Source organism: Melanotaenia boesemani, chromosome 5, assembly GCF_017639745.1.
Source record: "Melanotaenia boesemani isolate fMelBoe1 chromosome 5, fMelBoe1.pri, whole genome shotgun sequence".
Lineage (NCBI taxonomy): Eukaryota > Metazoa > Chordata > Actinopteri > Atheriniformes > Melanotaeniidae > Melanotaenia > Melanotaenia boesemani.
The window spans coordinates 39,027,650-39,047,232 of NC_055686.1; the positions used below are offsets into that span (position 1 = coordinate 39,027,650).

The 19,583-nt window shown below is 42.4% G+C and overlaps 1 protein-coding gene across 5 annotated transcripts in view; it reads left to right on the top strand.

The window, feature by feature from the left end:
* The window catches only part of LOC121640835 (solute carrier family 12 member 6-like), a 32,910-nt gene extending 14,341 nt beyond the window's left edge, over positions 1-18,569 (top strand). The window contains exons 7-27 of one of the 5 annotated variants that reach the window (XR_006010583.1): positions 164-390; positions 471-595; positions 675-848; positions 1,562-1,726; positions 1,843-1,941; positions 2,198-2,255; positions 3,452-3,626; positions 4,901-5,019; positions 5,115-5,213; positions 5,301-5,420; positions 5,647-5,751; positions 6,022-6,190; positions 6,309-6,504; positions 6,591-6,760; positions 6,843-6,974; positions 7,162-7,269; positions 8,224-8,280; positions 11,918-12,147; positions 12,234-12,367; positions 17,279-18,492; positions 18,525-18,569. Coding sequence is in view for 3 of the 5 variants with exons in the window: in XM_041986724.1 (XP_041842658.1) it covers positions 164-390; positions 471-595; positions 675-848; positions 1,562-1,726; positions 1,843-1,941; positions 2,198-2,255; positions 3,452-3,626; positions 4,901-5,019; positions 5,115-5,213; positions 5,301-5,420; positions 5,647-5,751; positions 6,022-6,190; positions 6,309-6,504; positions 6,591-6,760; positions 6,843-6,974; positions 7,162-7,269; positions 8,224-8,280; positions 11,918-12,147; positions 12,234-12,367; positions 17,279-17,370 (2,754 nt within the window). In the remaining 2 variants the exon portion in view is untranslated. Of the gene's footprint in view, positions 1-163; positions 391-470; positions 596-674; positions 849-1,561; positions 1,727-1,842; positions 1,942-2,197; positions 2,256-3,451; positions 3,627-4,900; positions 5,020-5,114; positions 5,214-5,300; positions 5,421-5,646; positions 5,752-6,021; positions 6,191-6,308; positions 6,505-6,590; positions 6,761-6,842; positions 6,975-7,161; positions 7,270-8,223; positions 8,281-11,691; positions 11,813-11,917; positions 12,148-12,233; positions 12,444-15,582; positions 15,599-17,278 lie in introns of those variants that run through there. The other 4 variants (XR_006010584.1, XM_041986724.1, XM_041986725.1 and 1 more) reach the window with 4 other exon arrangements.
* The last annotated feature ends 1,014 nt before the right edge of the window (positions 18,570-19,583 follow it).

Sequence of the window (19,583 nt, forward strand, 5' to 3'; positions counted from 1 at the left end):
TTTAATAAATGAGCTTTATTCCATTTCAGTCTCACTAAATAGATGTTTTGACTTTGTTTCCTCATCCTTTGACTTGGTGCTGAGACAGAATCTTGTAAGGGTTACTGAGCTTTACAGCATTGCCCACAAGCATCTACTGACACCCGTACAAACTTTAATTCAGGTGTACATCGTACCTGAGGCCTCCATTTTTAAAGGTGACGGGTCGACCATGTTGAACAACATGCGGATCTACGGCAGCATCTGTCTCCTCTTGATGTCCTTGCTGGTCTTTGTGGGCGTAAAGTATGTGAACAAACTGGCCTCCATCTTCTTGGCGTGCGTCATCGTCTCCATCATTTCCATCTACATCGGAGCGCTGGTGTCTGCCTTCCACCCTCCATATTTTCCGTAAGCATAGATTTCAAATCATGTTGGCTGTTTGTGTGACTGCCGTAGTTTTGACGGACTGTTGGACCTTTTCTTTGTAGCGTGTGCATGCTGGGGAACAGAACTATCAATGGCCACGATGTTGGCGAGGACTGCGGGAAAACCTTCCTGGAGACGATCAGTAAAACAGCAGAATTATCTGTCACAAACTTCACAGTTGATTATGGTGGGTTGATACTCCTTACTGTCAGTATTCCTGTCACATGAATGTTAATGTACCTGACATACATCCTTCCTCCCATTAGAGAACAGCACAGGGCAGCCAACCCTTGCCCCTGCTCAGGTGGAAAAGCCCACAAAACTTTGGGGGCATTTTTGTCCCAGCCAAGCACTCAATGCCACCTGTGATGAATACTTCAACTCCAACAATTTCTCAGAGATCCAGGGGATCCCTGGTCTGGCCAGTGGGATTATTTCAGGTAAAGTGAGCTGTGTTGTTGTGTTTCTGGTTGGGACTGTTTCTAGTCTAGTAAGGCCTACAGCCTGGATAAGGAAAGGTAATACTGAAAGACCCTCCTTTAGGCACTGATGAACCCTAAACATGTTCTCTTTTCATTGGTATTACATGCTTACATGTTTTCTTTTATCCCATAAAAAGGGTCTTTTCATGCCTTTAGAGAGTATAGATGTAACTTTTGCCTCATTTGATATTATATTGCAATATGCAATAAAACGAGCTAAAATCTGATGACTGTAAACATTTTGACATGAGGTCCAGCTGTTGTTTGCTGGTTCATGGTTTCCAGTGACACTAGAAGGAACTTGGCTGTTGTTAATGTAATTCATTATTCTCCTGTTTCTCCAGCTGGGCAGGATAAAAGATGTGTGCTTAACGAGTCGCTTTCTTAAACCTCTCCCATAAAAAGCTTGAAACAGACAGTTTTCCCTGGAAACAGAGGTTTCTGCTTTGATGCAGAGACTGAGGTGATGCTTTGATTATGTTAGATTTAATTTCATGACAGTCAGGTTGGTTAACTCCGTGTCTGGGCTTGCCTACCCAACCCTCACACGGTGTAAAACTATTTCTCCTGCAGGAAAGATTCCCACTTCTCTCCCTTTAAAGAACAAGTGTGTGTCACTTACATTTACATCTATTCTCCCAGTAACATGCTAACATAGAATCTCCTCATAGAGAACCTGTGGAGCTCCTACCTCAGCAAAGGGGATGTGGTGGAGAAAAGGTCGCTCCGCTCCTCCCACGTTGCACATCCAGCATCCATTGAGCGGCCATATGTGTTTGCTGACATCACAACCTCCTTCACGCTGCTGGTGGGCATCTTCTTCCCTTCAGTCACAGGTACAGACTTGTGTCTGTCTTGTTTTGCTCTCTGAATACTAATTCACCCACATGTTATCTCTTTACATTATTAACCCCTATTGGAATAATAATAATAGTTTTTCTTTCTTGGTCAGGAATCATGGCTGGATCCAATCGGTCGGGGGATTTAAAAGATGCTCAGCGCTCCATCCCTATCGGAACCATCCTTGCTATCCTCACTACCTCTCTCGTCTGTATCCTTTTGTAGCGTATTTTGATTTATTTCTCTGGTTACAAGCAGCTCAAAAAGCTGTTTAACACCTTACAGCTCATTTGTTTTCAGGAAAGAAATGTTTGGCTTCTTTGGCACCTAAACAACACAAACGCTGTTTCATTTAACTGCTTTTTTATTTCTATTATTCAGTCTTTTTTTCTCATCATATTTTGATTTTATTGTTATTTCTGTCACATCTGCTCCAACTCTTGTTTTGCTGAGCGCTGTCCTTGTAGACCTGAGCAGCGTTGTGTTGTTCGGAGCCTGCATCGATGGGGTCGTCCTCAGAGACAAGTCAGTGCATCTGCTTCAGCGCTTGTTGTTGTTTCGCACCAATTAAAGGTCCCATATTATACACTTTATTCCCAATCTGAGACCATTCATTAATATCTAAATGAAATATTTCCGCCATGGTATGGACAAATCGACCCTCAGTTTGAGTGCAGCGGCTTCTCTTCACCTCCCTCTTTTTAGCAGCTTCAGAAATGTGCCGTTTATGGTGGGCGGAACCCTGGTGGAGCAGCTCAGCTGTTGGCTCCGCCCATCGCATCGCCCGTCATGAGGTGATTGACAGGTTAGGCCTTAGCGGTAACTAGACGCTGATTACAGCGTAGTGAAGGATAAACAAACGCCGGAACACCGGAACCCATTCCTGAAGCCCCCATTACCGACCCAAACCGCGACGCACGGAGAACACAGCTAGCTACGCTCATCAATCTGATGCACAATGGCACCGGATACAAACAGTAGAAACAGTGACTTGGCTACATTTACAACAGTGCTAATATATTTTCAAGCTATCAGACTAATAAGGCCGAAACGATAAAATAACTGCCAGCTCTTACCTCTCCAGCTGTGTCACGGACAGTTGGTATTGAACCTGGCTTCAGCTTCAAACGGTTGGCGAAGCCTGCTTTCCATGCCCCCATGTTGTGGAAACAGTCCTCTTTGAAATGCTGGCCACAGACATGCAAAACCTTTGGAAGTTTTCCGGGTACATTTCCTCCAAAAATAAAATTAATCCACTCAGTCCTCGTGGGTTCAGTGGATGGAAGTAAAAAAACGTTTTCGTGTTCATTTATGCAGCCACAAACAGAACAGTGCTTCTGTCGCTTAGCCATGTCCGCTAACGAGGGTTGCCGAAGAGGGAAAAACACTGGGCGCTAGGTGATTTTTAGAGGGCGGGCTTTGAGAGCCGGTAGACGGGTCCATCGCTCTGTGGGGAGTGGTTATTGTCCCTTATGACGTCTTAACGTACAGGCTTTCAAACTCGCTCAATTCAGCGCTTACTTCCCTAGAGGTGGAGCAGGGGGGAGAGAGAGCACCTGAAAGAGTTTCACACTTACGGGTCTCCTACACATGCGGGGGGACCAGTATGACTGTTCCAAAACCATTAAAAAGTGAATTTTGCATAATATGGGACCTTTAAAACTAAAGTCACTTTTACCGTGTTAAACCTTGAAAAGCTTCACATACTGCAACCTCTGCAGGTTTGGGGATTCGGTTAAAGGCCACTTGGTGGTGGGGACTCTGGCTTGGCCCACTCCTTGGGTCATTGTGATCGGCTCCTTCTTCTCGACATGTGGCGCGGGCCTCCAGTCTCTGACCGGCGCGCCCCGACTCCTGCAGGCCATCGCCAAGGACAACATCATCCCCTTCCTCCGGGTTAGAGCTGCACATATTCACACAAAATACAATTACAGATTGTAATGTGTGATTTTTAGAGGTTCGTGGTGGTCAGCGGATGAAACACACAAAGTCAGAGTGCTAGAATAAGTGTGTCAGGTTTATTCCCCGCAGCTCATGACACTCATCATTACATCTCAATGGGTTCAGCCTTATAAGCATAGCATAGCATAGCATAGCTTGCCCTACCTTTGACACGGACTGGAGAGCCAACAATCCCGGTAGAGTGGCTTAGAAAACCCCGGCTGGGCGTTCGTACGTAACCCGCAGCAGACTCTACCGAGATGTGGGATTTCCCCGTCTTTATACTTATTTAGAAAAACACAACATCGCATGAGAGAGAGGATGGCCGGTCCTTCCCACAGGCGAGGATGAGTCCTGAGATCCTGTCTTGTAAACATATTTACAAGACACCCTTTTCTCACCCTTCCAAAGATAGGCAGTTTCACAGGCACCAAAACAAGCAGAATAATATAACAAAAACAGTATGCAGGTGGTCACTTGGGACAAAACAAGCAGTTATATAACACCAATAGTATACAGATGGTCATTTTAGGACACAAATTAGATATTCCCATATCATTCCACCTCTGGCCTAAAATGCCATTAATCCATAAAACCTCCACCTTCCCACACAGATCCAATCCAACTTCATTCATAAATCACTTAAAACACAACCACAGTGGACCAAAGTGCTGTACAGACAAATAAATACACAGTAAATAAAACAATTAAATGACTTAAAACTAATTAAAATATATAAAATCAGGTAAAGTCAACCTCTCAAAAAGTGTTAAAAGGCCAAAGGGAGCGGGCGGCTTTAAAGAAGAGCTTTAAGAACGATAAGGAGGCAGGAGTTTGGGAGCAGCAACAGCAAGTGAACAGTTGAGAGAATCTTTTCGTTAGCATTTAGCTTGCTGTGCTCAAACTGTTGTGTAGTTTCCCACTGCTAATTTTAACAATCCTTACATGTTTTTCTTCTGTTGTGAACTTGCTTTCTTTTTGGAAAAAATGTTGCTTAAAGTTTGTTTTGATGCATGGATCTGGTACTTTGAGTGACTGAAGTGAAAAGCCACTGGGATTATTTTGTAAGCAGGAACGAGAGCTAAATGCTCCAAACCCAGCATTGGAGCCACTTTTAACAAGCAAATAGCTCTCTGGTTTGGAGGGAATGATTGTTTTCCTGTGTGTACGCCACCCACGTAGCCCACTGTCAGTATAATGCGCATAGTTGTTGTGTGTTTTTCTACTAGGTGTTTGGTCACGGGAAGGCTAACGGGGAGCCCACCTGGGCTCTGCTGCTGACGGCGCTGATAGCCGAACTAGGGATTCTCATCGCCTCTTTGGACTTGGTTGCTCCCATCCTTACAATGTGAGATGCAGCTCTGTATGTGTGTTTGACTAGAGGGTGTTATAATCTCAGGTGTCTCTGTGATGGGCATGAGATCCTGTTTTCTGCCTCTGCAGGTTCTTCCTGATGTGTTACCTATTTGTGAACCTGGCCTGTGCCCTCCAGACCCTCCTCAGGACGCCCAACTGGAGGCCACGCTTCTCTTACTACCACTGGTACTCCCTAACACACACACATGGTCACACACAACTATATGAATCAATGCACAGACTGTTGTGAAGCTCTGGTGATCATCTGTCCAGGACTTTGTCGTTTTTGGGGATGACCATCTGCCTGGCACTCATGTTCATATCCTCTTGGTACTACGCAATTGTTGCCATGGTGATTGCCGGCATGATCTACAAATACATTGAGTATCACGGGTATGTTGCCATGGAATCGTATTCTCTCCACATAATTATACGTTTACAGCATGGCTCATACTTGTTTGTGTAAATGTATTTGTCTAGAACTTTTAGTTTAATTGATTTTAATGACTCACCTGTTTATTTATTTTTACTCTGTGTCGATTGTAGAAAAAACCCGCAGTCCATACCAGAATATGTACCATTACATGCTTTTCATTTCTGTTTGTACATGTGTGTTCAGGGCAGAGAAGGAGTGGGGGGATGGGATCCGAGGTCTGTCACTCAGTGCTGCCCGTTATGCCCTTCTGAGATTGGAGGAGGGACCACCACACACCAAAAACTGGAGGTACTGAACCTGGTTCCTCGTTCCGGTTTGCTGAAGAATCGAGTCTGGAAGTTTAATTTAGCATCAGTAGCTGTTTCCAAAATCTCAGATGGATAGACTGTTTGGCTTTAAAAGTGAATAAGTGACAGATGTGCTGGTTTGATCGCTTGTATGTGTGTGTGTGTGTGTGTGTGTGTGTGTGTGTGTGTGTGTGTGTGTGTGGAGTAACTTAGAAGTGAGAGCGTCACTGTTTCTGATGTTTATGGAGCATCCACTGCCTCTCCTTGCTAGGCCCCAGCTGCTGGTGTTGCTAAAGCTGGACGAGGATGCCCACGTTAAGTCTCCGCGCCTGCTGACCTTCGCCAGCCAGCTCAAGGCAGGAAAGGGCTTGACCATCGTGGGCACCGTTGTCTCGGGCAACTTTCTGCATAGCTTTGGAGAAGCTCTCGCTGCTGAACAAGTTAATATTTTCTGGTGGTCATAAAACACAGAAAGGCCTCATAAAGCCTTCTGGTTCAGAAATACTGATATAGGTGACACTGACATTTAACAGCACTTTAACTTGTATTTGTTCTCAGACTCTGAAGAATCTGATGGATAAGGAGCGGGTGAAGGGCTTCTGTCAGTGCATCGTGGCTCAGAAGGCACGTGAAGGTATTAGCCACATGATTCAGTCCAGCGGACTGGGAGGGATGAAACCCAACACTGTGGTCATGGGGTGGCCTCATGCCTGGAGGCAAAGTGAGGACCCGCAGTCCTGGAAGACCTTCATCAGTAAGTCAAAGAGGATGGTGAATTCTTTTCTTTTGTGTAGACGTAGTAAGCTAACATCATCCCCCCTTTCTCTCTCTTCCTTCCAGACACAGTGCGGGTGACTACAGCGGCACACTTGGCCTTGCTGGTACCCAAGAACATCTCCCTGTTTCCCAGCAACAGCGAGCCCTGCACAGAGGGCTACATCGATGTCTGGTGGATCGTCCATGATGGGGGGATGCTGATGCTGCTGCCGTTCCTCTTACGACAACACAAGGTAAATCACATCCATTACATAAAAAATAGTTTACGAAGATTTGATTTCAAGACTAATTTGGCCTCCGTTGTCTCGTTCTCAGGTGTGGCGTAAATGTGGAATGAGAATCTTCACGGTGGCCCAGATGGAGGATAACTCGATTCAGATGAAGAAGGATCTGGCAACCTTCCTCTATCATCTACGCATTGAGGCTGAGGTGGAAGTAGTTGAGATGGTACGTTTATCCACCAAAATCCAGATTAAGATGATTTCTGAATTAAAGTAGCTTTGGTTGGAACAATGCAACAGCAGTTTGTAGTGACTGAACAAATTACAAATGACTGCCCATCAACAGTCTTACACTCTGATAGAGCTCGTGTCTGAGCGTTCCTTGCTGAAGGTGTTTGCTCACCTCTCTCCAGCATGACAGCGACATCAGCGCGTACACGTATGAACGGACTCTGATGATGGAGCAGAGGTCTCAGATGCTCAGACAGATGCGACTCTCGAAATCAGACCGAGAACGAGAGGTAAGTTTAGGTCACCCCGAAATGCTGCGATGTACATACACACTTTCTTTTTTTGTAGTTTTGAGGATTTGAATATGGACTCTCAGGCATTCCTTGACTTCTTTTTTAAAGAGTTTATTAGAAGAAGCAGGAGATGTGGGGTAGAAAGACAACAGGAATAAACTCTAAAAATCCAATCAAAGAATAAAACAAATTCCCACTAGATTTGCTCATGCAGACCTCTGGTGTGTATCAGGTAGCATACAGGCTGTTTATTTAGAGCAACAAACTGCAGTAGTGATAAAGAGGCACCAGACTGTCAGTTTTCGCATCATTGAAAGAAATGACCAACTTCCTTATAGTTAACATGGAATTAATTTTGATCAACCAAAAGGTAAAAGTCAGTACAAAGTAATTATATTTACTTTGTTTTATGAATGCAGAACAGAAATAAAGTCTCAAAACTTAAAGGTGGAAACAACCCCTAACTTGTTCCACTCACCTAACACAGAGGTTGTAAGCTGAAGTCTTGCTTTAATCTTCGTTTTTCAACTTTATTTCCAGCTCTGCAGTAAAATCTAGCTGACTACCTGCTCTGCTGTCGCCGTTTATTTTACCCACGACGCGGTTAAAACTGGTTTGTTTGCTGGTTTTTATTTTCAGAGTGGGAGATGAAATCAAGCACATTTGTAGTCAGCATGAAAAACATATTTCTTACCGTCCTCACATGCAAGCAGACATGAAATCATCCATTTGGCCATCAGGTTGTCCCCAACCTCAAATTACATCTGCCATTCCTGCGGTGGGTTCTCATTTTTATTCCACAATCCCTTAGCTAAGTTTAGGTTTATTAACTCATTAAGACCCGCGGCACATAGGTCCCACCTGGTCATAATGGGTTAAAACGTCAGTCAATGCAAGATTAGCCGTAACACACACATCTGTGTCTGTCAATGTCGTGTATCATTTTGTCAGGGAAACCCTGGTAGCAGCAGCAGTAGGCCAGAGGCAGGTGGAGCAGCGAGGAATCAGGTGAGGTCTGTGCTTATGGCAAGATGTGGGAATTTTAAAAATGTTTTTTCCTTAATACAGAAAATAAACATTGTCTCAGATTAAATGACAAAGAGAGAAATTTAGCTGAAAATTAGAGGGAAACTAAATCCATCAGGCTTAAGTCAGATTGGGTGAAAGTGTATCCTGACGAAGCCTGATATCACAAGCATCCTTCATGTGAATTATACTGGTAAAGATCCTGTAAATGGGCTCTTAAATCCTTATTATTTTCCTTTATACTTTCCAAATATCAGTCTCTTCAGAGAGATTTAAAGGAAAACGCTTGACTTAAAGGGGCAGTGGTAGTGTTTTGGTTGCAGAGGTGTGCATGGGTCTGGAGACCCTGTGATCAAGTCCCCACTGTGGCCCCTGAGCTAGACACTTAACCCCCAGCTGCTCCCTGGGCACCAGAATCTGGCCTGGCAGCTCACTGCTCCTAGTACCTAGAATGGCTTAAATACAAAGAGTTTACCAGCTGGAATTTATAAAGTATAATAAAAAATCACTCCAAGATGACATGGGTAGAAACTGAGCAACTTTACAATACACCTGTGTGGAACATAATAAGAAAATAATAATATAATAAGAAAGTCTGATGTCAGCTTCTTCCATTGATCATTGTTATCTTCCTTTGGCACTGGTCTCCTCAGAGGGTACGCTGGAGTTTTGATGATGTAAGTCCACTTTGTGTCACTTCACATAGTCACAAAGCAGCAGCTGAAGTAGCACAGTTTAGCTTAGAGGAACCCTTTAGTTTAGCTTAGAGGAACCCTTTAGTTTAGCTTAGAGGAACCCTTCAGTTTAGCTTAGAGGAACCCTTTAGTTTAGTTTAGAGGAACCCTTTAGTTTAGCTTAGAGGAACCCTTTAGTTTAGCTTAGAGGAACCCTTTAGTTTAGCTTAGAGGAACCCTTCAGTTTAGCTTAGAGGAACCCTTTAGTTTAGTTTAGAGGAACCCTTTAGTTTAGCTTAGAGGAACCCTTTAGTTTAGTTTAGAGGAACCCTTTAGTTTAGCTTAGAGGAACCCTTTAGTTTAGCTTAGAGGAACCCTTTAGTTTAGCTTAGAGGAACCCTTTAGTTTCGCTTAGAGGAACCCTTTAGTTTCGCTTAGAGGAACCCTTTAGTTTAGCTTAGAGGAACCCTTTAGTTTAGCTTAGAGGAACCCTTCAGTTTAGCTTAGAGGAACCCTTCAGTTTAGCTTAGAGGAACCCTTTAGTTTAGCTTAGAGGAACCCTTTAGTTTAGCTTAGAGGAACCCTTTAGTTTAGCTTAGAGGAACCCTTTAGTTTAGCTTAGAGGAACCCTTCAGTTTAGCTTAGAGGAACCCTTTAGTTTAGCTTAGAGGGAACCCTTTAGTTTAGCTTAGAGGAACCCTTTAGTTTAGCTTAGAGGAACCCTTTAGTTTAGCTTAGAGGAACCCTTTAGTTTAGCTTAGAGGAACCCTTTAGTTTAGCTTAGAGGAACCCTTTAGTTTAGCTTAGAGGAACACTTTAGTTTAGCTTAGAGGAACCCTTTAGTTTAGCTTAGAGGAACCCTTTAGTTTAGCTTAGAGGAACCCTTTAGTTTAGCTTAGAGGAACCCTTTAGTTTCGCTTAGAGGAACCCTTTAGTTTAGCTTAGAGGAACCCTTTAGTTTAGCTTAGAGGAACCCTTCAGTTTAGCTTAGAGGAACACTTTAGTTTAGCTTAGAGGAACCCTTTAGTTTAGCTTAGAGGAACCCTTTAGTTTAGCTTAGAGGAACCCTTCAGTTTAGCTTAGAGGAACCCTTTAGTTTAGCTTAGAGGGAACCCTTTAGTTTAGCTTAGAGGGAACCCTTTAGTTTAGCTTAGAGGAACCCTTTAGTTTAGCTTAGAGGAACCCTTTAGTTTAGCTTAGAGGAACCCTTTAGTTTAGCTTAGAGGAACCCTTTAGTTTAGCTTAGAGGAACCCTTTAGTTTAGCTTAGAGGAACCCTTTAGTTTAGCTTAGAGGAACCCTTCAGTTTAGCTTAGAGGAACCCTTTAGTTTAGCTTAGAGGGAACCCTTTAGTTTAGCTTAGAGGAACCCTTTAGTTTAGCTTAGAGGAACCCTTTAGTTTAGCTTAGAGGAACCCTTTAGTTTAGCTTAGAGGAACCCTTTAGTTTAGCTTAGAGGAACCCTTTAGTTTAGCTTAGAGGAACACTTTAGTTTAGCTTAGAGGAACCCTTTAGTTTAGCTTAGAGGAACCCTTTAGTTTAGCTTAGAGGAACCCTTTAGTTTAGCTTAGAGGAACCCTTTAGTTTAGCTTAGAGGAACCCTTCAGAAAAAGAGTGTTTGTTTTAAAAAAAGATTAGTACTTAATCTTATTTGACATAGATGTACATGTCAAGAGAAAAAAATTACAAGTGTCGCACTGCCTCAAACCTTTTGCATGCAACGGCTTAAAAAGTACAAATAAAATATGTGCTTTTCTGATAAATGACTAAGTTGACATGCTAGCTTATCCGTCGTTGTCGTGCAGCAACCCGAGGCTGACACTAACTTTTTCTAGCCTGGAGCATCACCTTACAGCTGCGTCTGCGTCACATGGCAGCAGCTGGATATCAACACACCGTTCTGCATGAGGCAAAACAACTGAAGAGGACAAAGTCAGGAAAAGAACGAGAGGAAGTGACAACAAGAGAAAAGACAGTTAGGTTGGACTGACTTGAGAGAGCTTAGGAAGAGACAGGATGCTAGACGGATGCTGGATTAGCCGTTGTTGCTTTTCAGTAGTGGTGCTTTAAAGCAGCGTTGGTATCTAAGCTCACCAGATGTACCAGAACTGGCCGGTGGCAAACGGCTCAGTGCGTTAGTGCCATCTTGTGGTGGCAGTGACACATGACTACCAGCAGCTGGTTGATTCAGAATAACCACCTGAAGATGATCGTTTCTCAAGACATACCGTCTAATAACTGAAAAGCCAAAAAGTCTTACTCATTCCCAGTAATAATAAATAGATGTAACAAACACGACGACTTGTGTTTGTTTTTGGGGGGCTTTTTCTTTTTTTACTATTGACGTCTTTGTTTAGTTTATTATTTTTTTTCTCTTTTCTTGAAATATTACAGCATGAAAATGTTGAAAACATCAATTCTTTATCTGAAGGATTCAATAAAGAGAGCTATTTAGTAATTACACACACTGACCTGGGTCAAATCTGTTCTTTCTGATTTGGCTAATTTAAAAGAACTCACCCCTTTTTATTTTTTTTCTATTTTAATCAGCCTTTCCTTCTCCACTCTTGATGTTCAGATGCTTTTTCACTCAGGTCTTGCTGTCTTTTTAGGAAATTTAGCCTCCCTCCACCCAGCCTTGCTCCAGTGTTTCTGCTAGAGTAGATGCAGAATAGATGTGATTCATTACTAGCAGGTTAGGTGATGTTGTGTTGTCTGTAGGTGTATCTCTCCCCCAGCTACAGAAGTACTGGAGTCCACACGTCACACACGTCACACACCGTCAGAGGAGGCAGTGACAGAAAGGTACAAAGAGACAAACAAGAGTAGGAGGAGTCAGGAGGTCGGTGTTAGAGAGCTAGGAGACGGCATAAGGTAGAAAAAAAGGTTGGCTTGACAGGAGCATGAGATGAAAGTGGACGTGTGTGTGTGTGTGTGTTCAAACTAGGCCCAGCTGGTGAAAGACCGGAACTCCATGCTGCGTCTGACGAGCATCGGCTCAGACGACGACGACGACACAGACGGCGGCGAGCGAGACAGAGCGGCGAGCGGCGGCAGCTCCGAGCACCACCGGCGTGTTCAGATGACCTGGACCAAAGAGAAGACCTCACACTACAGAGCAACACACTCCGGCTGCTCCACACCCGAAGGCTTCAGAGACATGCTGAGCATCCGGCCGTGAGGGAGAACACACTCCTCTCTGATAAGGTCACACCCTGCCGTCACCTGACGATGAACCTCAACACCTCTCTGTTTTCGTTTAGGGACCACTCCAACGTCAGGAGGATGCACACCGCCGTCAAACTCAACGAAGTCATCGTCAACAAATCTCACGACGCCCGGCTTGTGCTGCTCAACATGCCAGGACCCCCCAAGAACACTGAAGGAGATGAGAACTGTATCCTTACATCAGAAACTTTTACCTGCAGAATGTTCTCAGAAGCAGCAAACAGGAAGAGCACAGCTGTTCGTTAGTAAGTATGCCAGTGCCCTAATGAAAGAGCCATTTTACTACCCTCCAAGTTAACTTAGTTTAGAGCTGCAGAGACTATAAACAATGTGTTTTTCACCCTTTCTGCCCAGCATCGTCCACATTGCTCGACTCGTGTGTTTGAGTCTGCGGAGCGGACTTAGTTTGCCTAGTCATGGTTTTCATGGTCCTCTCCGGGATGGAGTCCAAGAATAGATGTGATATTTTAATGAATGACTGTTTCGTGTGTGTTTGGGAAGGACCTTACTGTCTCCAGACTCTCCTGAAAACCTGCAGCAGTAGTCGGGCCTTTTTAAAGTTTGCCCTGTTGAGCTCTGAAATGGCTTCTTCCATTCATCTCCAGCTCGCTACTTCTCAGCAAACTCTGTGTTTAGTTGGAAATATCTTTCAACCTTACATCTGTTATTCTTTGCACATTTCTGGACACAAATCTAGTGGATGTGCAAACCAGCTTTGCTGGAAATAAACATAAATGAATCCGTCCATGCAGAGTTACATAATATAAGCTTTTCTCTGGAGCCAGTGACGGAGCTATGGGCTGCAGACCTCTGACCTAGATTATAACTTAGAGACATGCTCGGTAAGCACGTTTACTAGTTGTAGCTTGTTGCTGCCACGTGGAAGCTGTCAGAAACAGGTGGAACGGTGTGAGCTGTGGGCTGCTCTGTGCCGCTACCACCGGAAACTTAAACAAAGTCATTTCATTCTTTTTGTTGTGGAGCGAAACTTGAATGAAGCCTGGCCCAGTCCAGCTGTTGTTTGTGCCCTTCATACTTCCTTGTTTTTTCTTTTTGCTTGTGTATGCTGTGGTCGTCCCACTGCTGGTTCAAACTAACTTTCAGCCAGTCAACGTTCAGCCTAAATGCAGCATCAACTCCAGCACGAGTGTGTCATCACCAACCATGACAGCAGGACACGAGTCTGTAAGCAGATTTAGTAACCGGTGAATACGATGCTCGGTTATAAATATTATGCTCTGCTCTTATTAACATCTTCTTAGCATCACATTTACTAGAACTTTTAATGAAAATCTGCTTTAGCAAGTTCTCCAAAGATGGGATACGTTTGTCTCACAGAGACCCCCAACCCTCTGTTTCTAGAGTTTATGACAGCTGCTTGGTAAAGATCAGATGAGCTGAGGGTTAAATCTGATGAAAAATCTTAGTGTGTGTGGAGCAAATCTTTATTTCTGTTGAACCTGAATAGCTTCGTATGTGCATGTAAAATGTGCCGAAGATGACCTACTGAACCTGGAATGGATCAGTAAGCTCCTCTTTTTTTACAACACGCAGCAATAACAAAATTCTTCAGTTTTTTCTTTTTTAAACGCTCATTTCTAGATTTTAACATCACTTTTCTATCGTACAGATGTCAGCTTCGTAACGGAATGAAATGAAACTAAGTGCTAGGTTTCTGTGATTAAGTTGACATCGGCTCCTTAAGTTAAGTATTAAGTTAGTTTCACAGAACCATCAGGGAAGACCTTCACAGAAGCTGTTTGGAAAGGACATTTTCCAAGTTCCTTGCAAGTATGTGGCTGAGGGATTTGTTTCGTTTTGACCAAACTTCAAGCCATCAGATAAAACAAGTTAATGGATAAGACACATCTCTAACTGTCACCACACCTACAATGTCTGTAGCTGTCATAGCAGGAGAGTACACCGTAGGCTGGACGCTGATCGGTCTAGGTTTTGGATGTTTTCCTGCTCTGACACACCTGCTTTACAATTAAATGGATCCAACAGCTTGTCAAGTCCTGCTCAGTGACTCATTCATTTGAATCAGGTGTATTAAAAAAGGGAAACTTGTAAAACTTGCAGGACTCGAGGATTGAACTTGCCTAGCGGGGGTCTGCAACCTTTTCAATCCAAAGAGCCATCTTCCCTCAGCCAGCTAAATAAAACTCCTTTAGATCTGCAAATATTACGAGACTTCAAAAAAGACAACTTATAATTTCTGATAAATATCTGCTATAGGAAACTTCCACTGTTTGAGGAACCACATTTTAATTTTAATGTTTTGCTTTTAAAATAAAGAAAAACATACAACTTTTGCAAAAAGAGGATAGACAGACTTTTTTTATGGGATGTAGATATATGTGGACAGTTATGTAAAAAAAAAGCCCATCGTTTCCAACCTAATGAGAAGAAAAAATAGAAAATATTTTACTGTTTTTTTAGTGTCATGTTGTGAAATTCAATGCAGTTGTTCAATGAAAATTAATTTACTAAAAACCTGCATTTGAACTCCTGTATTATATATGCAGACGTGGACAAAATTGTTGGTAACCTTCAGTTAATGAAAGAAAATCTTGAATCTGACAAAAGTAATAATAAATAAAAATTCTATGAAATTTAACCAGTGAAAGTCAGACGTTGCTTTTCAACCATGTTTCAACAGAATTATTTAAAAAAATAAACCCATGAAACAGACCTGGACTAAAATGATGGTACCCCTAGAAACGACTGAAAATAATGTGACCAAAGGGACGTGTTAATCCAAGGTGTGTCCACTAATTAGCATCACAGGTGTCTACAAGCTTGTAACCAGTCAGTGGGTCTATATATAGGCTACAGGTGGTCACTGTGCTGTTTGGTGACATGGTGTGTACCACACTCAACATGGACCAGAGGAAGCAAAGAAAGACTTGTCTCAGGAGATTAGAAAGAAAATTATAGACCAGCATGTTAAAGGTAAAGGCTATAAGACCATCTCCAAGCAGCTTGATGTTCCTGTGTCTACAGTTGCACATATTATTCAGAAATGTAAGATCCATGGGACTGTAGCCAACCTCCCTGGACGTGGCCGCAGGAGGAAAACTGATGACAAATCAAACAGACGGATAATACGAACGGTAACAAAAGAGCCCAGAAAAACTTCTAAAGAGATTAAAGGTGAACTTCAAGCTGAAGGAACATCAGTGTCAGATCGCAGCATCCGTCCTTGTTTGAGCCAAAGTGGACTTAATGGGAGACGACCAAGAAGGAACCATTGTTAAAAACAAACCATAAAAAAGACAAACTACATGCTGACAAGCCACAAAGCTTCTGGGAGAATGTCCTATGGACAGATGAGACATAAATGGAACTTTTTACCAAGACACATCATCTCTATGTTTCCAGACGGAGAAATGAAGCATATGAAGAAAAGAACACCGTCCCTACTGTGGAACATGGAGGAGGTTCTGTTATGTTCTGGTCTGCTTTGCTGCGTCTGGTACAGGGTGTCTGGAATCTGTGCAGGTACAATGAAATCTCAAGACTATCAAGGATTCTAGAGAGAAATGTGCTGCCAGTGTCAGAAAGCTTGGTCTCAGTCGCAGGTCATGGGTCTTACAACAGGACAAAAACCCAAAACACAGCTAAAAACACCAAGAATGGCTAAGAGGAAAACATGGACTATTCTAAAGTGGCTTCTATGAGCCCTGAACTAAATCCTAACATCTTTGGAAGGAGCTGAAACATGGCGTCTGGAAAAGGCTCCTTCAAACCTGAGACAACTGGAGCAGTTTGCTTATGAGGAGTGGATCAAAATACCTGCTGAGCGGTGCAGAAGTCTCATTAACAGTTACAGGAATCGATGGATTGCAGTGGTTTCCTCAAAAGGTTGTTCAACTAAATATTAAGTTAAGGGAACCATCATTTTTATCCAGGCCTGTTTCATGAGTTTATTTTTTAAATAATTCTGATGAAACATGATTGAAAAGCAACGTCTGACTTTCACTGATTAAATTTAATAGTTTTTTTTTATTTATTATTACTTTTGTCAGATTCAAGTTATTTTTGTGAACATTGTGAGTTTTTCTTTCATTAACCGAAGGAAACCAACAATTTTGTCCACGTATGTATATTAAAAACAGGAGTTCGTTCTTTAGCATTTTTAGCCGTGTGGAAGGTCCAGAGAGCCACTTGCTGCTCCGGAGCCGCAGGTTGAACACCCCTGGTCTAGAGACAGAAACAGCTGAGAGCAAGATGGCTTCCGATCTTTTCAATCTCCAGAGAATCCAGCTGCAATGAAAGGGGTCTGCAGAAGGGTCTTAAAGAGCCACCTGTTGGCCAGTAGGGTGTAAATCAGCCAGTGAAAAAAGATTTGATGTTTCCTAATGTCACAAACTGTCAGTACGCTTTTACTTTGATTTCATTTTCATGTGAGAGCACATCACACACTGATTTAACACCGTCCTCTCCATTTATATCAAGTCACCTCTGGATATCTGCGTTTTCCTCATCAAACTAAAACAAGACCTTTTGCAGACATTAACAATTCCACGTCTTCTTGCTGGAACGAGGGTTGAATTTCTGTCATTGCAGTTGATGCTGTTGGCTAGTTGATTGTTAAATTGATGTAGAGAAGTACATCAATACTAGGTGGAGACTAAGACACCATTCTTTTTTTGTTTTCGGGGTAAATTTTCAACACAAAAGACGTTCAGTCCTCTAAAAAAGCTCACCGAGCAACGGCCACGAGCTGACGCTAAGTGCTGATCAAACGCTGGTTGACTGAAAGTGTTTTTAAGGCGGGAAGGCCAGAAATACTGTCCCGATGCCCCCAGGCCTCCCCTCCTGGTCGCGTGGAATACACAGATAAAATGAAATGGCTTTTAAAATTCACAAATCAATTCTTTATTTTCTTACCACTGTTTAAGACAGAAGGTGGATTGGTCCAGTTCTAAACTGGACTAGAATGGATGATGGTGTAACCATGACGACGACTTACTGTTGAGCTGAGCTTAGCCAGCTCACGCATTAGTTTCCTGAACACTGTCACAATGAGGATGTACATCAGTCTGTTCGAAATGTTCGTTGACTTACTAACCAGACATGGAGTTCCTGGAGGTTCTAACCGAAGGGCTGGAACGCGTCCTGTTGGTCAGAGGCGGAGGAAGTGAAGTCATCACCATCTACTCCTGATTGGACAATCACAGGACGCCAGTGGTTCAGAAGTGAGCAGAGGGAGACGGTCGGGTCGGGCGTGAGCCCATCACTGGCTGCAGCATCAGTCACCCGCTCAGCTCTTTTCCTTTCATCTTTACACTTTCTGTCATGACAACGGTTTCAATTCCACAAATGTCAAGCTGGAGAAAAGCCAGCACAGTTCCACCAACAACAACGAGAGATCAGCTGTGCATGAGTGTGTATGAGTGTGTTTGTGTGTGCGAGTCTTCCACCAGAAGGATCTTGGGCCAGTTGAAGGGACCGGTGTTGTGTTGGGAGCAGGTGTGTGCGGTGCAGCTGTGCATCAGGAAAAATGTGAGAACGGTCCCAGAACAGACTCAGGGTTGCTCCAAGTACAGACGTTTCTGGTGTCCGGTGAGTCATGTCTGATCAGTTTCTTTATCCTTTAAGGCGAAGAAGAGTTTAAGGCAGCACTCAGTAAAAAAGTGGAAAAGCAGCATCAGAAGTAAGACGTCGAGTTTCAACCACACTCGTAGGAACAGACAGCTCTTATTCTGAAGAGACCACATGTGTGGGGTCGATATTTCTTCTTTATATATGCTGGAATTTCTGCACCAAATTCACTTTGTCCATTTTGATTGAAGATTTAATTGTTTTCTAGCAGATGTCCGAATTTGCTGCCATTTCTTCAAATCTAAAGCATAGAAACCCGGATCATTTATTCACTAGGAATAAAATTAGCCCTAAATGTTTGGTTTTTATGTATATTTTCAGTTTCATTTTTTATTACATCAAAATATGTGATCAGAATTCTGACTAAAACAAAAACTCAGCTCACGGTTGGGCTTTCCACCCGCCCTGAGTCAAGATGGAGAAGATCGTTTTCCCTGAAGCTGTCAAAATGGCCAAATTTATTACAATTTGATCTTGTCCTGTTTTAATTTTAATTTTATCATGTTGTTTTATTTCAAGTCTAACTTTTCATCCTTTTTGCACGATACTAGGAACATATCTTTAACTGTAAAACGGTCGTACCCAGCTCATATTCCTTCTGCACATTTATGGATGTATTGATCTCAGTCCTGGAAAACTAAAAGGATATCAGTATAAACGAAGCTCTGGATTCTGTCTTGTTCAGTTGTACCAGTCAGTAGGTGATGTCAGGAGAGTTTGTTTATAAAAGGGAGGTAAAACCTCTCGGTTGTAGTTGACCTCAAAAAGGAAGAAGCTGGAAATGGTCAGCGGAACGGTGCACAGACTGGACCAACGTGGAGTGGACCGCTGCACTGCATGTGCACACATCTTCATGTGCGACTGTGTTCATTTGGCATTCTAACTCTAAACATTATTGGTAGTGTTGAGCTTGTTCTATTAAAGTCTGCCTCACTGCGTATCTGAAATAAACCTGCTAAAATCCTGCGCTGTGTGAGTGTGTGTGTGTGTGTGTGTGTGTGAGTGTGAATGTTGAGCTTGCTTCAGAAGGGACCTCCAGATTTGAGGTGTTTGCTTCCACTCTTACGCTTTGCTTTTTTCTTTCCTTTTTTTTACGGTGTTGTGCAACGAATGTTTTATGTTTGTACTTTCTCAACATTGTTTTCTTGCTTGTACAGAAGGACGAAAAAGATCCTGAGTTTTATCTTTTTTTAATTACATTAATATAAAAATGATCCATAAAATTTTTGCTTGAAAAAAATGGCAATAAAAAGCAATTTTGAAGAAATGTAATCAAATTGTGTTGTTTTTCTTTAATGATAAAATGTCTGAAACTGCTCAGTTTTTTTATCGTTTATAAATGATTCCTTGCTGATGAGTAGTTGCCTTTTAGTCAATAAAAGGTAATAACTCTTGTGTTTATAATGTAAGGTTGATTGCAGTTTTTGAAGGCTTTCACTGCACATTGTTAAAAAAAATAACCAAAGCTATGACTAAAGCTATTAAAAACTATCTTGACCTCCCAAATAAAATTGCATGGAAATGCCACTACACATTAAATCACTTTACAGTGTAACAGAAATAAACACATGGACGTTACAATTTTATTATTATTTATTTCATTGTTTATTTATTTATTTTCAAAATGTCCGGATATTTTATCGTTTAAATGTAATGATGTTGGTACAAGTATTTAATTTAGTCAAAGTATGGACAGCTGACATTTTCAGACTTTTAATTTAGGTACGGTGACGTACTGTTTTGCGTGATGAGGTCATTTCCACGTACGCATTCAA